Consider the following 26,300-nt stretch of genomic DNA (forward strand, 5'->3'; position numbering starts at 1 on the left):
TCTGAATGTATCCTTCAATGTTCCATAAAGATTAAGCAAAACAATACATGCCGCAAGAAGATTTCATCAACACATTAAGCAAAAACATGCCAGTCCTTATTCAAAATTCTGGAGTAAAAATCCTTGAAGACCTCCTCACCACGTCGGCTGGGATGGATCACAAATGGACTTTCTGAAGAATGAGTCCCATTTTGGGGTAAATGGGATGGATGAGAGGAGACAGGCTGTCTAACTCTCAGGGTTTTGGTGTGTTTCGCCACTTTGCTTCACTGACTGCCGGAGCACAGGGGATGTGTCTGGTGTCTCTTACGCCCCACAGTAAACAAACAAACAATAAACAATAAACAAGAGGGAGAAAGAGTCTCCCCAGGGACCCTGTTCTCACCCGCAGTCCTGTCAGTCTGCATGGATCTGCAAGTCTCACCATAGAAATACCCCCCTTCAGCTTCTGTTAAGACGTGCTTACAGTTCTCAAAATGGAAAAACACATCCTTTAAAAAATGTTTTTTACTTCAGGTAAATTACAAAAATACATCTCTTGGCGCTATATTTATTATATATTTGGCGGTCTGGGGTGCCGAGGGCCGAGAACACGAGAAGCCGCCTTTGGTTAGGGTGCTAACACGCTACAGAGATAGCACGCAATTAGGCAAGCACACAATGGGGTTAACACGCTACTGGGCTAAAACACTACAGGGCTAGCATTCTACATGGCTAGTATGCTATGAAGCTAACACTGTAGGGGGCTAGCATGCTATAGGGCTAGCACACTAAGGTCAATCTCCTCGACTGTCTGGATCTCCTCCAGGGATGCCCTGATTGGCCCCACAGCCATCTGCTATGCCTGGTGTCCTCTCTCCTCCCCCTCCTCCACCACCAGCTACACGTCCAACTTCATTACCACCAAACCACGACCATGTAGGCCTAGATGTGGTCATGGTTTGGTGCTAATGAGGTTGGACTTCGAAGCACGTTTAAGCTTGCTAACACTAGTGTTGTTGTTCATCGTGACGCTAGGTCTGCAACCTCAAATGTGCTTCAAAGGTTGACTGTTCTGATTCCTGCTGATAATATTCGCTGGTCACTAGCTGCTGAAGCAGGGGAGGGGCCTGGTGAGTTACATAAATGTGGAGATGAGATGTGGGGTGATGAGAGAGAGGACCCATCCTTCTACTACAGCATGGAGGGAGCAGGCCAACGTGAGGAATATGATAGCTGCCTGGTTAGGAGGAGATGTTAGGCACTGGGTCATAATCCTGTTAACTCAAGCAGGCCCCAGAGCCTGGTAGAGACCAAACATTCACAATGTCTGAGTGGCACAGAAAGACTTGAGAAAACAGCAAATGGACTGCCAAGGTTACAAGTTATGAAGGAGGGCGCAAAAAAAAAAAAACATATAGCCTATATATATATATAGATACATAAAGAGAGGCTATATGTACATATATAGACTATATATATGTACTGTATATGTATATAGGCCTATATTATATATAGGCCTATATAGTCTATCTCATGTGTCTGTGTATGCGACTAAGACGTTACAAAATACTCGTAAATTCGATAGGGTTTCATGTATAACTACTGCCCACAGGCCTTCTGTTAAATGTTGCCTTGCACAGCAGAGGTTGTTGCGCTGTCGGTTTCAATGTGCACGCTCTTTATTGCTTTTAGCTTATATCTCGGTGTAGCATGATCTCACAACACTGAAATACAGGGCGGTATTATTTAAACTTCCGTTAATGCCCACCTGATTTAGTTTTCAATGCAAGTTGAGTGAATGTAAATTCGACATTAATACAAGACGAATTGTGAAAACAATATTAACTGTTTTATACCTCCCCTTACCTTACAAACATAATAATTCCAACTTTGGCGATGTCATCCTGAATAACTTTCCACGAGTCCTTGATCATCTGGACTTGGTCCTCGCGGAGGCGCGTGTCTGCACCATCCTGCTTCGTCTCACACGGGGTTTTCGGCGCCAGACCTGATATCGCGCAGCCCATTCTCGGTAAATTAAAATGACTTTAACGGTTGAGTAGACACAACCCAGCAATCTCAAAAAATGATTAAATAATTGCCGGACAAACGGCTGCGTCCCTGCATTTGGTTCCAGTTTCTGCGCGCTGGAGTCTGCACGCGCAGCATCTAAACATGAATGTGACTGAAGAGCGCACGGCGCGTGGCGAGCTTGTCTCCTCCCGTTCATAAACCGTAACCTAAAGGGTGGAGCACCAATTTTTTTTCTGAAAAATCCCAAAAGCATAATGTGTTAGTCGTTGTAGACGTGTATTTAGTAAATCTAAGTCTAAACCATTGTTCCCTGACGTTCAAACAAGGAATGAAACAAGTTTTAATCCCTTATTAAATCACAACCCAAATTGTGTATTTTTTTTTTCATATTGAAAATCAGACACTGACCCCAAAAGGACACACTACTAGGTTAGTTAAAAACTCAATGCATGTGCAGAGAACTTGCAGCTTATGTCTGAGTTCCTTTCTTCGTAATACATCCTTACCAGCCAGCCAGACGTACCTACCGCTGACATACAAATATAGATTTAAATTAGTCATCCTAGAGACACAACACGAATTTATTTTAAAAATATCATGCTTTTAATTAGAAATATAAGCTATTTCAAGCATGAAAACTATATTTCTTCTTGTGGAATAGAAAACAAGGGGAACAAGACTGGTCGGTATCTAAATGAAGACAAATGACCTCAGTCAAACACAGCAATTATATAAATAACACAAAACATAGACAACAATGAAGGTGAAGTTCCAGTGAGTGAGGAATGAGAATGAGTAGTCTTGAGTAGTGACTATGTACTCAAGTTAAGTCAAATAGCTCATGGGTAGCCTACTGCAGTAGCAGAATAGCTCTGGGGTACTGCAGTTCACCAACCAAACACCACTCAATTTGGAGAACAACACTCTTTGGTCATAGGTCAATGAGCAGTGCTTGCTAATCCTGTGTAACCGTTTTGTGTTGAAGACTAGTTGTCACTTGGATTGTGGCGATGCCTGAGTTCTCTCAATAAGCTTCGATCTTTGTCCCAAACTTCGATCAACTGTTTGTACACAGTTAATTTGCCTAAAGTGGTTTATATTATGTGTTTAGGGGAGTCAGATGGCTGAGCGGTGAGGGAGTCGGGCTAGTAATCAGAAGGTTGCCGGATCGATTCCCCGCCGCGCCACATGATGTTGTGTCCTTGGGCAAGGCACTTCACCCTACTTGCCTCGGGGGGAATGTCCCTGTACTTACTGTAAGTCGCTCTGGATAAGAGCGTCTGCCAAATGACTAAATGTAAATGTGTCTTATCTGGACTACTTGTTATCTACTGCTCTAGTCTCTAGTGACTTCTTACAAGCAAGAAACACAAACATTTCCCATTCAAATATACAACGATACTTGACCGTTTCACATCAAAACAGTCATCAATAGTGAACATGTACAAGCATTGCATTTACAACTTTTACAAAGAAACAGCTTTGTAGGGCCCGTCATTGACCATATCCCTACTAGTGGTGACATAAACACAGCACATCCCACAAGTGTTGACTACATTGGCATACACTCCAAAAACAACTAGAAAAAAAAATTAAGAATATGAAAATGAGAATATGAAATTCTGAAAACACCAACAGTATTTACTGGTAGTCCTATGTCTCTGCATGGTCTTACATACTTCTCTGAGTGATTTCCCTGTAACTGTTAGGAGTTCAAACTCTGGAACCTCTCTCGTAAGTTCTTCACCAGACGGTTCTGTGTCTTCCTCCCTGAAGTCAACATGGACGTGTTGGTGCAGTCCAGCGCTGCCCTGTGGAAGCCTTCCACCTCCTCAAGCTCCTCCTTCTCTGGACACCCTCCATCTTCTCCTCCCTGCATCCCTCCATCTTCTGCTCCCTGCATCCCTCCATCTCCTGCTCTTCCCCCAGGAACCCTCTCCACTATGATCACCTTGTGTTCGTTGGGAAGGATGAGATTGCCAGCTACATAACAGCTTCTCATGGGGTCCGGAAGATTCTGCATCTCATGGAGTGGCTTGGAGTCCACAGAGCTCCACCTGCAAAGTTGAGGCTGGTCCTGGGGCTGTTGTCCCCCGACAGGACTCCCCCCCTCACAGGCCATGTCCAGCCTGGTGCCTGGCCAGTCGGACGTCCCTCTGAGGGAATCTGTGGAGCCTTCACAGCTCTCAGAGCAGTCAGTGGATCCCCAGGAGGACCTGAACCCATCGCTGCAGCTCCCCAGCGCGTCCTCTGGAGCCAGGCAGCTTCGGGTGACCGGGGAGGGGGGCCCAGCCCCAGGACCCAGCCTGGAGGTGGGGGTGTAGAGGGAGCGCAGCTCGCTGATGTCAGGCCAGTGGAAGGCCTGCGCTGGGGTCTGGGGGCTGGTGGTTAGGGGTGGGCAGGGGGACGTGACACGAGAGCTAGCACCGAAACTGAGGGACTGGGATGGGCTGGGAGAAGGAAGCTCCTGGATGATGACCTGGTCATAGCAGGTCAGTGACAGCATCAGCTTAGGTTTACCTGCACATCACATGTAGACAAACAGGAAAAGGGAAAAGACATGTTGATTTGGGCTTGTGTGGATGAACACACATCATCTTTGGAGGCCTCAGCAGGAGAAGCTACTCACCCCTGTCTCTGTTTTGGTCCTTCTCCTCGTAGACGGCAGACAGGTTTTTGGAGGAGCCCATGCTCTCCACCTCCCTGTTCCTCTGCCTCACCACTGGCCTGTTGTTCTTGATGCGCTGGCTGTACTGTCGAGCCAGCTTGAACACCTTGTTCTTCATCTTCTCCATGTCTTGCAGGATCATGTCCTCTTCCACGCCCGACCGGAGGCTGATGATCCTGGGCAGAGGAGCCCGGGCCAGCCTCACCCTCTCCCTGGTCCAGGGGGGCCTGCCTGGGCACGGGTCGAGCCCAGGGCGGTCCTCCCTGGCTGGGGAGGGTGTGATGGACGGAGAGGAGGCCTCCTCTGAGACTGAGCCTCCGTCCGATTCCTCCAGGATACTCAGAGGTTCCTCCTGGTTGTTCCTCTGGAGCCGGTGGGGACCAGGAGGGGACAGGGTCTCCTCAGTCTGCCGGCCCTTCCCACCCTCCGTCCCCTTCTCCTCCAGCTCCATGTCTTGCCACACATGGAGCATCTCAGAGGCCGGCCTGAACTCCTCCACACCAGGAGGAGCACGGCTGATGTTCTGAGAGCCGTGCATGCTGTCTGGCTCCAGGCCCGGCAGGTCAAACACAGCCCAGGATGTGGGCCGGGTGTGAGTGGAGGCGTTCCTCTGCGGGAGCAGGGCGTCCTGGGGGCTGTCCAGCTGGCTGCTCAGGTGTCTCACCAGGCCCCGGGGGATGTAGGACAGACTCTCCCTGCGCTTGATGCTGAAGCTGGCGTCCTCGTGCTCGGCGTGTTCGTAGTACCTCCTGATCTTGTGGATGAGCAGCCGGTCCTGTTTGGAGAGAGTGGAGCGCCGTTCCACCTCCGGCGGGGCAACAGGGGTCCTTCCAGGAGCTGGCGTCAGGCCAGGTCCAGACTTCTCATGGAGGTCTGTGCTGAGGGAGGGGACACTGCTGCTGCCCAGCGGGGGTGAGGGGCAGGCTGGGGAGATGAGGTCCTCGGGGACCAGGCTGGAGCTGGAGGGGCTGCTGGGACAGTGTGCGGAGCTGGCCTGGTCCACACAGGAGGGGCTGCTGGGACAGTGTGCGGAGCTGGCCTGGTCCACACAGGAGGGGCTGCTGGGACAGTGTTCGGAGCTGGCCTGGTCCACACAGGAGGGGCTGCTGGGACAGCGTGCGGAGCTGGCCTGGTCCACACAGGAGGGCCGGATGCGTCCCATCCCGGCTCCCTCCTCCTCTGAGAGCTCTCCGATCGTCACGGTGCTGCTGTTGCTGGTGTCCAGCTGGAGAGCTGAAGAGTCGCTCTCCTCTTCCTCGTCCTCTCTAGATGCCTCCTGACTCTCTGGGGGTTCAGCTTCAGGCTGCCTCAGAGGCAGGGGAGGAGAGGCAGCCGGGGTGGAGCGTTGAGACGTGACCTTGCTACCCTGTCCTCCACGCTCGGCCTGCTGAGCGAGGCTGCGAAGGGGCGGAGCTTCTTCAGACACCTGTGAAGGTGGAATTACAGGGTCAAGCTTTCCTGAATGTAAATATAGGTATAGTATCAGGTACAATGAGGTGTGCAACACTGTGAGCATGATTAGCTGTAAAATGACTACGTGCGTAATGGTCATGAGTATATTCAATGAAGATTAATTTGAGATCTAATAGTCATGTCATGTGATGCTGTGTCAGAGACGGGGTCAGGCTAAGTGAGTGACAACATCACGTGGGGTCAAATCTTCATATTTTGACCGTGATATTTCCATTTGTAGACTGATGATATCTCATTTGGTTATGATAATACTGTAGCAATCTCAAGGTTCCCTCAGCTGTAAAATGCAGCAATTTTGAAAGTGTTTTTCGTTTCGGTGCTTTGGCCCAAATCTGTAGCGATCTCAGACTCCTCTCCAACCACTGTCAGGTTCAGACAGGGTGTACGTGTGCTGTGTGAAGGAGGGAGGGGTGGGGGGGGGGGTCTGCTGTGTGAGGGAGGGGTGGGGGTAGGAGAGGACGGCTGTGGGAAGGAGATAGGAGGAATGTAACAACTGGTGACACGACTGTGAATCAGACGTGCGACTGAGCACCAGGGATACAGACGTACTACCCCACTGAGCACCAGGGATATTTGGGATCTTTCAAAATGCTGTTATTAGTCTCCAAAATCTGAATGTTACCTTTTTAGACATTAGCACTAACAGAAGCAACAGCTTTCCAGCACTTAAGATAAACACACACACACACGCGCACACACACACACACACACACACACACACACACACACACACACACACACACACACACACACACACACACACACACAAAGGTTGAGGGGCTCAGATGACTAAGAGAATAACAGGGCTCTACATCTTGCAGCAGGGACACTAAAGCAAGCCAGTATGTACTAAAAAGGTTATTAAAATACAAATGTTAATCATATATGCAGGTGAGATGACAGATGAGAATGTATATATACATATAAACAGATCTGGATTTGGTTCCATCTCTAACCCCTCCAACAGAGACCGTTGGGTCCTACCCTACTGGTGGTACCTGTTCAGCTTGCTCCTCCTCCGCCCCAGCCTGCACCTCCTCCACCCCAGCCTGCACCTCCTCCGCCCCAGCCTGCACCTCCTCCGCCCCAGCCTGCACCTCCTCCGCCCCAGCCTGCACCTCCTCCGCCCCAGCCTGCACCTCCTCCACCCCAGCCTGCACCTCCTCCACCCCAGCCTGCACCTCCTCCACCCCAGCCTGCACCTCCTCCACCCCAGCCTGCACCTCCTCCGCCCTAGCCTGGCCTCCCTGCTCCCCCAGGACAGACATCTCCTCTTCAGCTCCCTGCCTGCCCTCCTCCTCCTGGGAGGACCACAGCAGACACACTGAGGGTCACCACCCGCCACACAAAGACAAATAATACCTTAAAATCCCCCTCCAGAAGATCAACACCCTACATTTCTTGATTTAGAAAACATTTTGGCATTTGAAGACACCTGATGTCTGGTGCCACAATTGTAAAGCCGTGAAATTCTTTGCACAAAGATGACCTTCACATTAGGGGCATGACGTCACATTAATTAACCTTTACAAAGCTTACCCTGTCATTTAGAAAATAATATTCCGAAGGGAAACCTTTCCGAAAATATGATTACCAAAGACCAAAGCACTCTTTATTACAATGGCCTATTACAATTAACCCTATTTGACATCCAAATTGAGCTTTGAAGTCGTTGCTTTTGTTTAGCTATTGATCAAATGATTCCAGTGCAGGTGCAACTGCCAAAACAAAAAATTAAATTATTGAAGTTTAACAGGATGCGAAATGTCTTTACCTACATTTGCATTGTATAAATACATAATACACATTTTCTTTTCACCTTCCCCAAATATATGCAGATCCACATGGCTGAAAGATATGCTCTCCTTTAGAGCTCTCACCAAGACCAGGACGGACAGCTAGTCTGCCGGTCAGTCAAGGACAGGCATGCAGTTTGATGACAACCTCCTAGGAACCGATTGACCCTCCGTAATGAGTTCTAAGGAAGTCTCCGGATCACTAAATCTTTCCCGGCAGACTAAATCATCCTGATTGGATGGATTATTACCATGCCAGGGTTCTGTGTCCATGCACTGATTACTGTGTGAGGATCGATCAAGGCATTCCATTAGCACAGCAAACGGCAGCTGATGTTAGTGAGTTATCAGTTTGGAGAATGGGAGAGGAAGATGGAGAGGCAGCTGATTGGCTTGCAGGTGGGATGGAGAGGGAACTGATTGGCTAGCAGGTGGGATGGAGCAGGAAGTAGGAAACCGTGGGTGGGAGAGAGCCTCACCGTTGTGAAGTGAGTGGAAAGCAAAGCCCTGGCTCTAAAGTGCCAGCAGGAGATCGCTGCCAGCATGGAGCTCGCAAAGTCAGCTACCTGGTCATCCTCCAGAAGAACATCCTCCTGCTCCCTCTCATCCTCCTGCTCCCTCTCCAGACCCCTCTCACAGGGCAAGTTGCTTGCTCTGGGGTCTATGCCAGAGGGACTCCTATTCTCAGAGTCCCCCCCCTCCAGGCCTGGTTCCTTTGTGTCTTCCTTCCCACTAGGCCTCTCATCCTCAGCCTCGCCTGGGCTGCTGCCCAGGGCTGTGACAGCAGCAGTGGGCTGCAGGGAGAGCCTGCCCCCCAGGAGATCACCTGTGCTGTCTGAGTGCTGAAGCGTGAAAGGTGTGGGGGTTATTGGGCGGCCAGTGATACACAGGGTGCAGTGAAAGCATTGAATGGTTTGGAACAGAGTTTTCTTTAGAAAAGGGTGTGACGTGAAAGCAGAATATTGTTGTGATGGTCCAAGACAGGCATGCTACACATCACTGAGAACAAATGACTTCATCACCAGAAGAAGGAGAAATAACACAATCCAGTTGAACTTCTGTTCGGTTCAGCTGAGGTTTCCGTCTCTGTTCTTGGGAGCATCCCACTTCAGGTGGAAATGCTGAAGTGGGAAGCTGATTCGACCCTGTGTGAGGCCTGTCTCACCAGAACACCACAACCTGAATAAACCCATCACAGTGTGTGCCTGCACAGGGACAGAACACTAAACCCTACCAGGGTTAGAAAGGTCTTCCTGGATGAGCGAAGCTTACCTTCAAAATGGCTGCATGGAAGGAGGAGATAAAGAGAGAGAGAAAATGAAATGTCAACAATTTTTCATACTCATAGAGCAAAAAAGATACAATATACAGTAGAATAAACACTGGTTATGACTGAACTATGCAACAATATACAGTAGAATAAACACTGGTTATGACTGAACTATGCAACATTTTAATATGTTTACCATAGAGCTGCCCATCTAGAATATGCGTATGTCACACAAATGCATAATTACATTCCTTATCTCTATGGTTAAGTGGGCTGGTACTAGTGGCGGTCATTTGTCTTTGCCACGATGAGACAAAGTCCTCATGGTGGGCTAATCCAATATACAGCCAAGGAGTAATGTTCCCCTTCCATGACCTCAGACTGCCAGGGTGACATGACCAACATACAGGACCAGAGCAGCCCGCTCCAAGATGGAGAAGGTGACAGGATGACATCTTCACCTCGAGGGTCGCAAAACTGATTACTGAGGGAGCTATTAAAGAAAAACATGAAGAGGAGGTTTTCCTTTTCATGGCTGCTCATTAGGATGCATGACATGGCCGGCACAGATCTGAAGCCAAGGCTAATCTGACCCCCGTAGAGAGCCTGTGTATGACAAAGCTCTTCGCTAATATGGCCCATAATTAACATCATTATGGATGAAGGCAAAAAAGAGAGGGTGTATGTGAGGATGTGTGTGTGTGTGTGTGTGTGTGTGTGTGGAGGGAGAGAGCTGGTACTGGCCTTTGATCTGGTTTTCCAGGGTTTTAGAGGATGTTCTGTCAGTGTACTGGGGTGATGACTCATGCACTAGCACCAGGAGGGCGGGGCAGTGTGTGTGTGTGGGGGGGGCAGCTATCTACCAGCCAGACTCCAGACGCTGTAGGCTGTTAGAAAAACAGAGGCACTGGATCTTTACCTTTCGTTGTCCTTTTAAGCTGTTTGGAAGGTTCTGAAGAAAGATAGAGATCGTATAAAGTCAATGTCCTTGCTAAACACATTTGTGTAGACAGTGTGTGTGTGCGTTCTGAGTGTGTGTGTTACCTGATCTCCTGCGTCCGGGCCGGGCTCCAGAGGGTAGCTCTTGAGGGTGGCAGGAGACAGCCTTCTTCAGTCCCTCAGGACTGTAGCGGCTCTTCCACGGAGCTGGACACACACACACACACACTCATTACAGGCTCCTTACACACTGAAAGACTCTGGGTCATGTAAGACTGTTTTCTGAAGATTGAGGTTATTCCATAACTTGGCATTTGCAGTAATCAGTAAACAGCCATTGTGGATGAAAGCTACGTTTCTTGGAAACGTTTAGCCATTTCCAACCAGAATGACTGAGGACGTTTTCTGTTTGTTGTTTGGGAAAAAGCTAGTTTGCAGCTGAGCTGAAATACTCACAAATTGAGTCAATTTCCAGGATGGCCTCTTTCGCCTGAAAAACAACAAGATTGTATTTTAAAATAACCTGATTTAATCTTTGTTGAAATGGGGTTGTTGTCATGGTAGCTGCTGGTTACCTTCTGAGGAACAATGGTGTGGTGGTTCTCCAAGATGAGCCTCTTGATATGATGAGCCCAAACACGCTTCTCCTCCACCGTCTTGGCCTGAGACACACACACACACATCAAAACCTGCCTGGTTCCACAGCACCTGCTGAACACACGGGGGTGTTGGGGTGTGACTACCTGCACGGTGTGGGGCTGTTTGGGGTACTTGAAGTGGATGACGCTGAACAGAAGAGGGTCCTTGGCACTGTCCAGCAGCATCAGGGTGGAGCACTGAGACAGGAGGAGGACAGGACAGGAGGACACTCAGATACACCACAACCCTGAAGAACTCTTCCTGGACAGGGCTGTGTGGTGGTGTAGGTGGTGGATAGGTCTGTGTGTGGTGGTAGGGAGGGCAGTGTGTGGGGCAGCGTACTGAGATGTGGTTCTTGTAGACGTAGTGCTCGCCCCTCTTCTTGGTGATGAGGAGCATCTTGTGGAACAGGAAGAGGGTCCGTGTGTTCTTGGCCCGGTGGACGTGGAAGCTCCCCTCCAGCACCAGCTCCCCGTACGTGGTGAGGTCAGGACCCTTCCAGTTAATCAGCAGGGACTGGATCTCCTACACACACACACACGGCACGGACACACACCAACATGGACACACAAACACATTAGAACTTATATATAGACATATCTATGCGAGTTCTGGAAAAAAGTGGTTTAATTTGTGTTTATTCAACACAAAATGCATGCTCAGGGAATGGTATCCCACTAGATGTTGACACAAAACTGCTGTTTCTTGTTGGCAAAACAAGCAGCCAGACAACAGCCAAGGAAGGCAGGGCAGCACCAGTGAACACTCCTGACCAATCAATGTCTTAGATTGAAGGGAACAACCAGAATGAGCGGCCCCATAGCCCCCAGGCTCTGCTGAAAGCCCCCCTGGTGTTCAGGGGAGGGGATCAAACACCAGGTCTGTATGTGCTCCAGACCTCAAACTGAACTAACAACATTTAAATTGCAGAAGGACTGTAGGAGAGGAGACACTACTCGAGACTGATCGATAGAGTTGATAGATTTGCTTGGACTGCGTTGTGCATATACACACAGAGGGTTGATTTAATTTGAAGAGGAACACAGTTGGACATGAGAATGTTTTTGGGTCTTACAAACTGAAATAGTTTTAAAACTGTTTTAGAAACCCCAGGAACACAGACAGTCCGTCCTCTGCAGTCAGACGGCCTCTCGTACCTGCAGCCAGACGGCCTGTCGTACCTGCAGCCTGACGGCATGCTCGTGTTTCCTCTTCATGTCGTTGATGTACCAGGCCACGCCCGTCATGGTGTCGATGGCATCCTGGACCACCTCGCAGCCGTCCTCCTCTGGGTCAGAGTGCTTGGCGATCTCCTGCACACAGCACCACAGAGAGAGATGACTCCTGGCTGGGAAACCACCTTCTAGGGCTACTTGGGCTATTAAGGTTATTAAGGATGGAAAGAGAGAGTTTTATACTGTGTGTGTGTGAGTGAGTGAGTGAGTGAGTGAGTGAGTGAGTGAGTGAGAGAGAGAGAGAGAGAGAGGCTTATGTGGACTTGAGAAGCGGGGTGGGTACTGGGGTTGTTAGGGTGTCTCTGAGGGCAGGATGAGGTGCTTTAACACCGTGTGGGAGTATCGTTACGAGTCATGTCTGCACGTCAGGACTGAGGAGGACTGTACCTGCAGCAGCAAGTGATACTTGAGGATCCGCTGGACAGGTTTAAGGAGGTATGAACCCAGCGGGAGAGACAGATTCAGACACGCCTGTCTGTCCCTGAAGAACTTGGCCAGAGTCTTGCTCCTCATGCACTCTGTCAGAGCTGCCACTGAGCTGGGCCACACAGAAACATGTCATGGTCTCACATCTCTGACCACCTCGTGACGTACAAGACAGGCTTTTGTTTGTATCATTTCCTTTGAAATGACTACCACTAAAACGTAATGAAGTGTGACTGCACAGAGGTACATAGCTGTTGCTGTGTCACTAGTCAAACATTCAGGTAAAACTCTTATATATAGGTATAATATATAGTTTTCAGAACAACATTCGTACTCTCACTTACTTGGGGTAGTTAGTGCAGTACTGTGTGTAGATGTCAAAGTACTCGCTCTGTAAATCAGAACAGGCTTGATGAGACCCCAGAACAGATCAAGCGGAAGTTAATCAGTCTGACGTATGTGTGTGTGTGTGTGAGTCTCACCTTGTCTACGAAGCACCTGGCCACAGCCACAGGGTCGTTCTCACACATGTCCAGATACTGTAGCAGCTCACTGGAGACACAGAACACAGGTTAGAACGAGGTGAACTAGAATAGCACAGGATGCTGGAGGAGGGGGGGGGGGGGTCACCATGGTGACCTAGATCAGCACAGGATGCTGGAGGAGGGGGGGGGGGGGGGGGTCACCATGGTGACCTAGAACAGCACAGGATGCTGGAGGGTGAACTAGAACAGGGAATGACAGCAAACTCCAGCATTCTCAGACCAACACAGTCCTCCATGTTCCACTCCATCCAGGGTGGAGGGCCATTCACAAATGTGGGGTGGACATCTTTTTTGACACGTGAAACCTAATCAGCTTAATAAAAAGTGAGTGGGACATGTCTGGTGGATGGGACACAGCTTGAAGCCTCTTGAGGTTTGAAAACAGAACGAGATCATCTGAGGTTAGGATCAAGCCAGCACAGGTTTCACCCCTGTAGATTCAGGCCAGGTCACTCAGCTGCAGAACCCTCCGGAAGCACGTGTGTAACATTCCTGGGCTGACTGCATGTAAGCAACAGCTTTACATAACAACACAGCCCAGAGCTCGCTGCTCATGACGCACAGCAGACTGAATGTTGCACAGCTGCTGTGTGGGAGACCAGCGTGGAGACGAGCGTGGAGACGGTGCTTCTGTCTGGGCTGAATGAGAGCTGTCTCTGTCTGGGTGAGAGCTGTCTCTGTCTGGGCTGAGTGAGAGCTGTCTCTGTCTGGGCTGAGTGAGAGCTCTCTCTGTCTGGGCTGAGTGAGAGCTGTCTCTGTCTGGGCTGAGTGAGAGCTGTCTCTGTCTGGGCTGAGTGAGAGCTGTCTCTGTCTGGGCTGAGTGAGAGCTGTCTCTGTCTGGGCTGAGTGAGAGCTGTCTCTGTCTGGGCTGAGTGAGAGCCGTCTCTGTCTGGGCTGAGTGAGAGCCGTCTCTGTCTGGGCTGAGTGAGAGCCGTCTCTGTCTGGGCTGAGTGAGAGCCGTCTCTGTCTGGGCTGAGTGAGAGCTGTCTCTGTCTGGGCTGAGTGAGAGCTGTCTCTGTCTGGGCTGGGTGAGAGCTGTCTCTGTCTGGGCTGAGTGAGAGCTGTCTCTGTCTGGGCTGAGTGAGAGCTGTCTCTGTCAGGCTGAGTGAGAGCTGTCTCTGTCAGGCTGAGTGAGAGCTGTCTCTGTCTGGGCTGAGTGAGAGCTCTCTCTGTCTGGGCTGAGTGAGAGCTGTCTCTGTCTGGGCTGAGTGAGAGCCGTCTCTGTCTGGGCTGAGTGAGAGCCGTCTCTGTCTGGGCTGAGTGAGAGCTGTCTCTGTCTGGGCTGAGTGAGAGCTGTCTCTGTCTGGGCTGGGTGAGAGCTGTCTCTGTCTGGGCTGAGTGAGAGCTGTCTCTGTCTGGGCTGAGTGAGAGCTGTCTCTGTCAGGCTGAGTGAGAGCTGTCTCTGTCAGGCTGAGTGAGAGCTGTCTCTCTCCAGCACCAGCCGTTCCAGAGAAATCCGTCTCTTGTCTCCTGAGAACCTGCTTCTGTTTCTGCTCTGGTGCTCCCGTCTCCAATCACCCAGGGGGGAGAGAATCAGCACGCATTCCTCTTACCAGCGCTTTAGGAGCACACTTGTTTTCTCGCGCATCAGTAATTTGGTTCCCCCTGGGCACTTCCTGCTAATTGGCAGGACTGAAGCATTTGAGAAGGTGACGCGTGTCGCCCTGTCACGCTTCCCAAGCCTGCTGTTCTCCTTCAGACTCAACAGGCCTCTTCAAGACACTGGGCACTCCAGTTGCTGTGCTGCTTCATGCCATGCCTGGTATGAATGGGGCTGTGACAAATCACATTTCTGAAAGGCTCTACCGCAATTAGAATGGTATAGTCAAAATTCATATGCTAGGCCAAATTCATACCGGTATATTTATAAGGATGAGAGTTAGTCTGAGAGAAACCAGATCATGATGAGATGGCAGGGTGCAGGGTGAACACAGTCAGACTTTAATCTGATTAAATCTGTCTATGCACCCAATCTGGCCTGTTATTTTGAGCCAGTCTGCATGTTCGACTTTCTCCTCTCAGCTAAATCTGTTTGGAGGTCAACCCCTCACTGCACCTTGCCTGGTACCTTTCACTTCATCACACATTGTGTCAACCCAGACATGCTACAGGGTGTTCTCCCAAGAGGGGGAACATGCCATGTCCACTGTGGCTTGTATTCATCCTTCATTCAACAAGCATTAAGATAAACACCAGCAGTAGAAGCTTGGTTCTAGCTGGTCTTCGATGTCCTTCTCATTATGAGATGAATCACTCTGGTGTTAGAAGAGCACAGTGTTAAACGACGTGTTAAAGGATGTGTAAAGCGAAGGCTCACCTGTTAAACTCATAGATATCCTGGATGTTTCCAAACAGGGCGCACACCTGCTCTGGTCGGATGGGCAGAGTGCCAACATCGATGATGTGAGCGAGGTAGTCCTGAGAAAACAACAACTTTAATTACACACCATACACTCAGTATACCTAGTAAATACAGGCTGTGCCTCATCTCTTGCCACCAAAACACCTTGTGCACAATTTGTACGTTGCTTTGGATAAAGGCATCTTCTAAATTGATAACATTTTTATTTGTCAAATGTATTGTGAAAGTGAACCTGCTTTCTGTTAGGTTGTCTGTCTCAGGTGCACTTTCCCTTCTTATCAGGCAGGGGGCACTCTTAACCAGACTGAGACACCTCTGCTTCCAGAGTGTGGTTATACTCTGTTCAGTGTAACATCATTTCAATGTATTGCTTCTTGTTTCCAATCTCTCATGGTAAAAGGACCATACATGTCGATGAGCTGCTCGTTAGAACTCCAGACTAAACTTCAGGTCATAGCTTCAAATATCTCTCCAACTCCAGCCCACCCAGTCATGTCCGATCCAGCAGTCTGGAGAGAGTGTATCCCTGCTACAGCAGGGCAGGCTGACCTGGCAGCGGTTCAGTTCAGCTGGTCCATCAGATCACACACTGTTCCCATCCTCTGACCCATCTCCCTGGGGCACGCGGACCCCCCCTGGGGGCTACCTGGGGCAGGCGGACCACGGACCATGAGGACTGGAATTAAATCCACCAGCCTCATTTGGCATACTTCACTCCTTTGACCAAAGTACTCTTATCTTAAAACACAAAAACAAATATGGACTGGAACAACACAGACATAATTTGTCTGCCTAGCTAGACACGTAATCTACATGCAAACCTAGATTAGCTTTAAACTGTGAGTACTCCCCCCCTTTCCCACACACCCTCCCACACACACACACCCTCCTACACACACACACCCTCCTACACACACACACCCTCCTACACCCCCTCCCCCAGCTAGCAGTGCAAACCTAGTCATAGAGTCATCACTTCACATAACACACCAAACTAAAGCCTATACTGGTGGGAGCATTCCTGAGCAATGACAGCAGTGCTGACTGCTTCAGTAGAGTATCACAGTGCACTGCTATCCCAGCCCTCAATGGAGCCATCAGCATGGCTCAGCTGAGACACACTCACAGAAACACACACCTACTGTACTTTCACAGAAACACACATTCACAGAAACACATCTGGTCAGAGTCACAGGCTCCAGGTTGTGGGTGGTAAAAACCTCAATGATAGGGGACTGTTTAACAAGCCTGCTGTGAGAGGCATTTACAGAGCCGCTAGTTAAAAGATGCTGTTAGCAGCATCGTGTTCTGCCCTGCTGGCGTCAACGCTTCGAACAGTCCTCATTTCCCCACACTCACACTTGGGGTTTGGACACTTGCTGTTTGGGAACAGCTGTTTTGCCGAAAATCAACACAGAGAATCTGGGTCAGGGTATTCACAGAGTATCACAATATGTAGTAGACCATAGAGTGAGGACAGGGCAGGGAAGGGGGTGAGGCACCGACACCAACAGCTACAAGGCGTGTGAGCGTGTGTAAATATCAGACATCTGTAAATATCGGTTGGCTAGAGGTCAATATCAACGGGTACCAGTCAAATCTCACTTCCCTGTGAAAGTATGTCATGATCTTGAACCTAACGAGGAGTGATGCCAGTCTGAAACTGTGAGAATAACAGATGTGTAACTGTCTTCCAAAAAACCTTCTGAAACCCGGGGGTGAATTTTTCTTCTCTTTATGGAAAAATATCATTCCAGTCAGTGCTGGAAGTGTTAGTGTTGGCTGTGCTGAAGCCCAGGGACTGGGCATGCTCGTTCAGGGTGCAGACCAGGACCAGAGCCAGGGCTAGGGCCTGAGCCAGGCCAGGCCAGGCCAGGCCAGGCCAGGCCGATGAAGAGTTGGAAGGCCAGAGGGAGTGTGGGAGATTCAGTCAGGGCTGCGAGTGAGGCCAGCGCTTTCCTTCAGCTCGTCCCAGACACTAGAACAGTCATGGAGAGACTGGGTGAGGAGAGGAGCTAGCTAGGGCACAGCCCCTGACCCTGCTTGTGTGTCTCACACACCGCTTCCTGCCGAGGCATCGGGCAGCACAGTGGGGGGATCAGTCCTGTCCTCTTTCAGAAGTAGAAGATGCTAAAGTTCTTCTAGACCTTATAGAATTTAGAAGCCAATAAATAGACAGGCTGATGTTGTGAATGTGGTACTTTGTGTGCAGGTCTGCAGATGTCCAGTACAGGTGAGGAAAGCCTGGCACAGCAAATATCCAAAACATACAGAGATGACATGTAGGCCAGGGTTCTCCAATCCTGCAGGCAGCTCTCCAGGAACAGGGATGGAGACCCCTGACATGGACTATGTAGAATAAGACAAGCATCACATAAGGTATTATACAACCAAGGACATCTCTCAAAGGCCAGAGACCAGCAGTCAGGGAGAAAGTAAAAAAATATAAATAAAAACTTTTAGCCAAGTCTGTCAGCAAACAGGAAATCAAAGACGATCCTGGTAAAGCAATCAGCTCTGGTCCACATTTTATGTACCAGACACATTAGTGGCCACAAACAGTTGTCTGGAAGACACAGACCCATGAAAGAGTCTTATAGGTCCGTTCCTTCACCTCTCATTAGCGGCCAGCTACAGTGAACACACAGTCCCCCACAGGCATGAAGTCACCACGACAAACGTGTCCAAGTGAAACAGCTCATTAGAACACCGAGTCAAAAGGCTGGTTGTTGGTGGAGGACTTGGCCAGTGTTGAGAGACTTGCCTTAATAAAGTAGTACAGTGAAAGAGAAGGTCAGTCTGGTTTATTAATGAGCTGCCGTTACCGTGACGCCGTTACCGTGACGCCGTTACCGTGACGCCGTTACCGTAACGCCGTTACCGTGACGCCGTTACCGTGAACTCACCTCCACGATGCTGCGCAGGTCCCGGACATACGTGCGCTCGGTCTCGATGATCTCCATGACGACGCGGTCCACGTAGGTGAGCTTGGTGTTGGGTGCCATGGTTTCCTTGACTGAGGGTGAGGGCGGAGTCTGGGGTGCGGCGGCCTTCCTATTGGCCACCTTGTTGTTTGTCTGGGTCCTGGTTGGACAGCGGTCCTGCCACTCTGCCCTGGGGCTGGTAGGCTCCCTGGCCCCCTCTGGTGGGCTCAGCTCCAGATTGACGTCCTGGCTGGCCGGGGGCAGGAGAGAGGAGGACAGCAGGGGGCCGGTGCTGTCGTACAGGCCGTGGCTGTCCCTGGATGAGCAGGACGACAGTGTGGACACCAGGCTCACTGGACGCTCGGCCTGGCCCTCTGACAGCTCCGAACACAGCCGGCTGTAGGACCCTGAGAAGGCCCTCGACTCCTGCTCATGGTCCCTGAGAGGGAGGGGCGGGCATGGCTGAGGTGATTCTGGTGGAGGAAAGACAGAGACAGAGACAGAGACAGAGACAGAGACAGAGACAGAGAGAGAGAGAGAGAGAGAGAGAGAGAGGGGGGGATGGGCGGGAAATGGGGCAGAGGTGGAGGAAGAGAGAGAGAAGGAAAGGGGAAAGTTTGTTATTTTACACACAAAGGGGTCTGGGCAGAGATGCTGGACTCTTAAGAACTTCCTGCACCCCAAAGTCTAACTCACTAATATTTGAACAACACATCATACTGTATGTGCAGATAAGTGTTGATATATCTTGATACAGCTTCACTGCTCTGAATCCTGTGTTCCGTTTGGAGGGTTCGACACAGAGCTACGCCTGCTAGCCCAGGAGTGCTTTCCTGTAAAGTGGCCTTTCTCAAATTTTTACTGACATGGCCTCATTACCGCACTCTACATTCTCTGGAAAACCCAGCCATTTCCTCCAGCTCCTCTCACCAGTGCAGAGCAGACCTTGGAAAAACAGAGGAGGGGAAACTGGCTGGTAGAAGTTTAGGGAAGGGGACCTGAGTTCTGTTTATACATCTTTGTATTGAGCTTGGTTTCAAATCCAGAGAAAGGGGATACATGTTCAATGTGGTAGCTGTGCTACTGGAACCGTTAACAGCCACAGTCTTTACTTGCAGGGCAGAAAATAAACACTTCCCACATCAGAAACACTTCACACATCAGAAACAATGCACATATCACAGAGATTGCCGTCATTGCGTTTCAAACCAACAAACAAAAATTGAGGCAAAGAACAAGAGTTCCTGACAGATACTTTGATTCACTGACTGCTTCCAGCTCTACTGGAAGGATCTGTACGAATGAAGGGCAGTGGAATAGCACACAGGGAATAGATGAGGCCCAAAGCCATGCTCCAGAGTGTGTCTGAATCAGAGGAGCTCAGCACAGAAGCTTCAGCCGCTCCCACGCCCTGGGCAGGTCAGCAGGGAGAGTGGTGAGACCAGCCACAGCAGGAACATCCTCTGAAGCTGTGCTGGATACAACAGGGCAGGATTGTAGTACAGGGTGGTTACACTCACCAGAGCACTCTGAATTTCACATCTGCTGTCAGACTGAAGTCCCTCCCTTCATTTTCTTCGTTCCATTTGAGTTTGGAGTACAGAACTGCAGGCCAAGACAGCCTATATCCATCTTTCCATCTCCCCCCTCTGTCTCCCTCTCTCCCTTCCTCTCCATCTACCCTCCCTCTCTCCCTTCCTCTATCTCCCTCTTACTCTCCCTTCCTCTCCCTCCTTTCCTCTCCCTCTCTCCCTTCCTCTCCATCTCTCCACCCCCCCCTCTCCCTCTCTCCCTTCCTCTCCCTCCTTTCCTCTCCCTCTCCCTCCCTTCCTCTCCCTCCCTCCCTGACGTCAGTGCCCAGTCAGCCAGAAAGGAAGAGGAGGAGGATCTGTTCTGAAAGAGAGTCAGGACCGTCCAAACAAACAGCTCAGCTCTCAGCCCAGGCTGGGGCGTCTGGGATAGAGGAAGGGAACCACTGGGACTTTAAAGTTCTGCATCCTCAACGCCAAGTAAAAAGATACCAAGTAACTAGCGTATGAGATGTTTGTATTACATCTGAGAAAACATTCCAATGTGCATGCATCATACAGTTCAAAGTTCAAGCACAAACAGCATCAGTCCTTGTGTGTTATCCACCCTCTGGCCAGCGGTGCCAAGAGTTCACCGCTGATCCTGTACATGGTACCAGTCCATCAGACGGATGTTTACAACTTCCAAAGATGGTGGACGGGAGTTTGATCTGGTTCCTGGTCTTAGTCATGGCTCCACAGTGTTTACTGCAGCCTAGCAGCCCTCCTTACTAAGCTGTTACACGCAGCCCACTAGATCATAGCAGTACAGTTCACCCCCACTCTGGAATAAACACCTCTGTACCTCCTAGTCTACCAGAATCATCTATTCTGAAAGCAAAACCCAGATATTGGTGAAACATAAATAATCCTAAAGATTTGGCAGAGACATATGAGCACAGACCGCGATGTCGAGGTGGTGCCTCATTAGATATCAATATGAACTTGTTCCCTCAGATACACAGTTCCCCAGGGACATCCTTTCATAGACCAGGACCACAGCAGCGGGCTGGCGCAGTACACAGGTGCTCTGGGACCTGTTATCCACATTCCACACAAACCATAATGGTACTCTGACACCAGTATTTCGAAGAACCAGTTGAAGCAGAACCAACAAATAGCTAAAAATAAATCAAAGTTCCTACGGTGAGATTGTTTCCATTCTGTACATGTCAAAGCATAAACTGAGATCTTGCAGATTGAAAGCTGCAGTTCTAAAGACGGTCTTTAAGGCAGGAGATGTGTGAAATGCCCAGCATGCCGTAAACATCACAGGAGACGGAGAGATACCGACAAGGAAACAGCTGATGTATACTTGAGGGAGCATCGTCACCATCACCCAGACCTCTGCATGAAGACAGACATGTTCAGGGGACTGAAGGCCGGATTCTGGAGTCATGTACGTACATGACCATATTTAACATGGAACAGAATGTTCACACAAGGGATCAGTGTGAAGGTGACTTTATAAACACTAAGAAGGAGATATTTGCAAGTGACTTTGCATGTGTTTGCATTTTATTATAGCTCCATCAGTGACAAAGTGCTGGTTTAACGAGTATAAGATAATAATACGCTTTACAGTATGTACAATAGTTCAATAAAATGGTTATTCCTGAATCCAAAAGTATAGTGTTGACAATCATCTATTCAAACACTCACATATAAAGGCTGCATTGTTTCAGGCCTGTTGAATGTTAATGTAACATTGTTACGATCATTAACGTAGAAAGCTGTAATCATTATCTAAGTCAAGGCTGCAAAGATAAAGTACAACATAGTATAGTATTTACCCTTTACTTCATCTCCAGCAGATCCCAGTTAACATGTGAACAGAACCTCCCTGTTTCAGATCTCTGCAGCTTGTTGAACTTCCCTGTTTCAGAGCTCTGCGTGCTTATTGACTCAGTTTGACATGTCTCAGGTAGACACTCATGGGATTACATCTGAACAACTGCTTGAGTTTGAACAGATTAAAGTTGAGTTTATTAATGAAGTTGTTCTGGGGGGAAATAGTTGGAATTCCAGCCGTATTCACCCTAACCCCTTAATTGTAATTCTCAGAATTCCTGTCTGCTGCCCGTAAAAGTGAGGCTAACATTTACAGACAACTACAACTACATGTACATTTCACAATGAGTCTTTTTCATGTGTCCCTTCAGGGTAATCTTTAGCAGAGACAGACTCAGGAACAGAATTATTTAGTGTGAGGCTAAGGTGAGGCAGAGAGGGAAGGTGAGTCACCAGACAGTCTAGAACATGCGTGAGGTCTACAGACGTTTCACTCTCAACCTGGTCTGATCAGATGATGACAGCTCAGACAACTATCCTGACAGTGATGACCTCACTGTTGATGTCAGTGCTGTGCCAAAGCAGAAATCTCTGAGGCAGAGACAGACTTGTTCCAACACCTGTGTGTTCCTCCTAACAGTGAATAGGTTCTCTCACATCAGGCTCCACATGCCAACCAGCGTTTGTGTGGCGCTCGTAAAGCAGTCATTGTTTTTTACATGACAGCATTGCATTCGTGAGTCAACATTACTGGTTTTAAGGCCGCACCTAGGCTGTCACCTACCTTGATAATATTACAACGGGATTTCACCACTTCCCGTTAGGAATATTAATCATTTTTAACCAACAAACCATAAGCCCCAACATGCAGTTACCCGGTGAGTTGCCACACAGTGAACTGTGTCATGTTCTGAGTTGGGTCAGTTCATGCAAACTAACCAACTCTGCCTTAGAAGCAGCAGACATGCAAACACTGTACCGGACGGAGGCTTGTTTTAGTCCTCTGGCTGTGTTTGCTGACCAACAGAAATACTGCTATAACCCCCGGTCACAGCAGGTCTTTAGCATACAGAACATTCTGAAAATATCATGTGAGGTACTAACTTGGATAATGATAACGTTACTTCAAAGATTATAGTCTGTGACTGAATGATAATAATGCTCAAACACAAACATGGCTCAAACAGAAAAGACTAACAGCTCTATTTAAAGGCTTTGACGACAGCTCAAGTCAAAGGTTAAAACATGTCTCTAAATAAATGTTACAGAGATAATAAGCTGGTTTCATTTAAATTCCCGACATACCTGTTTAACAAAGGGTCACAGTCTTCATCTCCACAGAAGCTGAAAGACTAAGGTGAGAAAATTCCAGAGATGTTGTAGCAATGTAAGCGAGCCCTCACACATCCATCCCCTCCACACACCTTCCCTCTGGTTCCCTCAGCTCTGGAACCAACTGGGATGTGACGAGTGTGCACAAGGAGATTAAAGGGGCTGTCCGGAATTCTATGCTTGACACACCCCGATGATTTTCACAGACAAACACACACACATACGAACACACACACAAGCAGTGGTAAGTCCATGTGATCCACCACTGTGGATACAGGGAGGCTTGATCATGTGCAGAGTCTGGTCAGAATCCTTTTGTTCTGTCTGTGACCATACTGCGTGTGTGGTTTCTAAGGATTTTGTCTGTAACCAAATCAGAGGCCAGGACAGAGAAGGCCATGCAAATCCATCTTCCCCAAGCTGCTTCCTCAGGTAGTCTGCTTAGGAGACCTGAGGAACATCTCTTCTGGAGTCTGGCTTCAGAAGAGAGAGCCCTCAGTCCCTTCTGCCTTTCTCTGTAACATTCTGCTGTTCCTCTACTTCCTGGGTTAGTAGGCATTTGCATGCCACTGATATATATCCATTTGCATAAAAGTGTCATTTCCTGGATGGAAATTAACCAGAATAGAGTCTATCATTGGGAGGGCATGATGGTGATCTGGTCGCGATCCAAATCAGGCCAGGCAGAGCCTGCAGTGTACTCAGTATTTACACATGAAGCAGACCTTGGGCTCATGTTAAAACGTGTGATTTCAATAAAGACACTACTATATTTTGGTGTTTCTTCAACCTTTAATCTAATAGTTGTTTTGCTCTGAGACACTAACTGGTTTTCCTATACATGCAGTGTAGAAACAGTACAGTAGCATTTTTGGAAGAATCTACAACTGCTCCATAAATGCACTGTTCACCTGACCACGGACCAATCCCAGAGAGCAGGACCTCCCTCTCGTCTCTGCATGCTTCTCCTTCCTGTGTGCTCACACACCGACAACCTCACAGAGTTCCTCCAGCCAGAAAGCTGGCAACAAGCTGGAAAATCCTTCCTTCTAATTGGCTGATTAGTACTTTTTGTGTCGCTGCTATTCCCATTCAGCAGGGGGGGGAGACTTCTAACTGGATTGCAGAGCTTCTATTAATCTGTTAACTCATCCATTCAAAGCTGAGGGCTTGGCCTCACCCTGTTTCTCTTTCAGATAAAGCCTCAACAGCAACTTGCTCAACATCTCAATGTGGGTCTCAATGTGGGGCGACAGTACCTCTGTGCCCCGCCCCCTCCTCCTCCTCCTCCTCTCCCCTGGCCTCCCCCTCTCCTCCTCATCCTCCTCTCCCCTGGCCTCCCCCTCTCCTCCTCATCCTCCTCTCCCCTGGCCTCCCCCTCCTCCTCCTCCTCTCCCCTGGCCTCCCCCTCCTCTCCTCCTCCTCTCTCCTGGCCTCCCCCTCCTCCTCCTCCTCTCCCCTGGCCTCCCCCTCCTCTCTCCTGGCCTCCCCCTCCCCTCCTCCTCTCCCCTGGCCTCCCCCTCCTCCTCCTCCTCCTCTCCCCTGACCCTGGCCTCCCCCTCCCCTCCTCCTCCTCTCCCCTGGCCTCCCCCTCCTCCTCCTCCTCCTCCTCCTCTCCCCTGACTCTGGCCTCCCCCTCCTCCTCCTCCTCTCCCCTGGCCTCCCCTGCCCCTCCTCCTCCTCTCCCCTGGCCTCCCCCTCCCCTCCTCCTCCTCTCCCCTGGCCTCCCCCTCCCCTCCTCCTCCTCCTCTCTCCTGGCCTCCCCCTCCCCTCCTCCTCTCCCCTGGCCTCCCCCTCCTCCTCCTCCTCCTCTCCCCTGACCCTGGCCTCCCCCTCCCCTCTTCCTCCTCCTCTCCCCTGGCCTCCCCCTCCCCTCTTCCTCCTCCTCTCCCCTGGCCTCCCCCTCCCCTCCTCCTCCTCTCCCCTGGCCTCCCCCTCCCCTCCTCCTCCTCTCCCCTGGCCTCCCCCTCCCCCTCCTCCTCCTCTCCCCTGACCCTGGCCTCCCCCGCCCTGGCGGGGTCCCCCGCAGCACCACAGAGCCCCACATACAGGATGAGGAGATGGGGGGTGGTCTGGTGCTCAGCCCTTCGGGCAGGACTCCTCCCCACCTGGGCAGGCTGAATGGTGTCCCTCAGGGGGGCAGGAGGACCAGGCAGGAGGGGACCTCCCAGGACCAGGACCACATCTTCTTCACACAGCACCATCAGACACCAGGACACGCTAACCCTCTACTGAGATATGGAACTGGCTGGCAATAGACGTTTGTCTGACTGTCTACCTTTTATGGGAAGGAATGGTTTTATTTACACATTTTTGCGACCTCTCAAGGACATTGGAAGCTGTGTTAATAATTAGCTTGTGGTTGGGTAAACTAACTTGAATGATGACAACGACAGCATTCAGAACCAGAACATGAGTTCCAGCATGTCAAGGTCACAGCTCTGTTTGAGAAGTTAGAGTAGGGGGTGGAATGTTGCTAAAAGTGAAACTATTTGTGGTCGACCGTTTCCTGAGTGACCTACTGCAGAAGAGCTCCATTTGTTCATTATTCAGTCTCAGATTTCTAATGAGAACATTCTTCAAAGAAGTTTCAATTACAGAATCCCACTGCCATAATTTTCCTCCATTTAAGCACAGACCTGAGAATATAGGATTACATTTTAAGTACGCTTCTATCGTTCAAGCCCTCTAATCTATAATTATACCAAACATCTTGAGAAGAGATTAAATCTTTCCAATTTAAACTAATTGGATCTCTGAATCTTCATTGTAACAGAATGAAAGCAGAACAATGGCAGCTCACATATGAAAAAGACACTAAACTACTCTAAAAGCCTCTGATTTAATCCTATAAACTTCCTCTGTATTCTCCCATGATGTTTGCAGCAGATCCTCCGATGCGGTTGACCTCAGCACACAGGCATGTATTGATCCACTCAGGAGAACTCCAAATCCGGCCATTCAGGAACCCCCTTTCTAACCCCAGCCTACCCCCATCTTGAAGAGCCCTTCAGACAAGCTGTGGGTCCATTCAAACTCCCATTTCCTCAGGACAACACACGCCATCTGGCCCTGATGGAAGTCTAGAGGTGTGAGCCCATTGTAAACTTTACCACCAGCCTGAAATGTCCACACAGGCAGTGGGCCCATTAACACCTCCCTGCAGAGTCCACAGAGGATCATGCTAATGCTAATGCTAGGCTAACGCCCCACCGGACAGCTGTGTGGAGTGTGAAAAGGTGAGAGGGAGGGGGTTGGGGGGGACGGGGGGAGGACGGGGGGGTGGGGTTAGTGTTTGGGGGGGGGAGGGGAACAC

The 26,300-nt window shown here is 49.7% G+C and overlaps 2 protein-coding genes across 4 annotated transcripts in view; both read right to left on the reverse strand.

The window, feature by feature from the left end:
• The window catches only part of xgb (x globin), a 7,058-nt gene extending 4,896 nt beyond the window's left edge, over positions 1-2,162 (reverse strand). The window contains exon 1 of the mRNA XM_047045623.1: positions 1,849-2,162. Coding sequence (XP_046901579.1) covers positions 1,849-2,009 — 161 coding nt within the window. The 5' untranslated portion in view covers positions 2,010-2,162. The remainder of the gene's footprint in view (positions 1-1,848) is intronic.
• Positions 2,163-2,512: 350 nt separating this feature from the next.
• The window catches only part of LOC124484609 (pleckstrin homology domain-containing family G member 3), a 31,854-nt gene continuing 8,066 nt past the window's right edge, over positions 2,513-26,300 (reverse strand). The window contains exons 3-19 of one of the 3 annotated variants that reach the window (XM_047045602.1): positions 18,276-18,766; positions 15,325-15,425; positions 12,945-13,014; positions 12,807-12,853; positions 12,424-12,574; positions 11,983-12,114; positions 11,144-11,326; positions 10,906-10,998; positions 10,738-10,824; positions 10,619-10,652; positions 10,268-10,369; positions 10,143-10,175; positions 9,226-9,236; positions 8,433-8,795; positions 4,646-6,110; positions 3,320-4,536; positions 2,513-3,119 (exon numbers count right to left, since the gene is read on the reverse strand). In XM_047045602.1, the coding sequence (XP_046901558.1) occupies positions 3,722-4,536; positions 4,646-6,110; positions 8,433-8,795; positions 9,226-9,236; positions 10,143-10,175; positions 10,268-10,369; positions 10,619-10,652; positions 10,738-10,824; positions 10,906-10,998; positions 11,144-11,326; positions 11,983-12,114; positions 12,424-12,574; positions 12,807-12,853; positions 12,945-13,014; positions 15,325-15,425; positions 18,276-18,766 (4,178 nt within the window). In that variant the 3' untranslated portion in view covers positions 2,513-3,119; positions 3,320-3,721. The remainder of the gene's footprint in view (positions 3,120-3,319; positions 4,537-4,645; positions 6,111-8,432; positions 8,796-9,225; positions 9,237-10,142; positions 10,176-10,267; positions 10,370-10,618; positions 10,653-10,737; positions 10,825-10,905; positions 10,999-11,143; positions 11,327-11,982; positions 12,115-12,423; positions 12,575-12,806; positions 12,854-12,944; positions 13,015-15,324; positions 15,426-18,275; positions 18,767-26,300) is intronic. The other 2 variants (XM_047045606.1, XM_047045610.1) reach the window with 2 other exon arrangements.

This window comes from Hypomesus transpacificus, chromosome 3 (assembly GCF_021917145.1).
Source record: "Hypomesus transpacificus isolate Combined female chromosome 3, fHypTra1, whole genome shotgun sequence".
Taxonomy (NCBI): Eukaryota; Metazoa; Chordata; class Actinopteri; order Osmeriformes; family Osmeridae; genus Hypomesus; species Hypomesus transpacificus.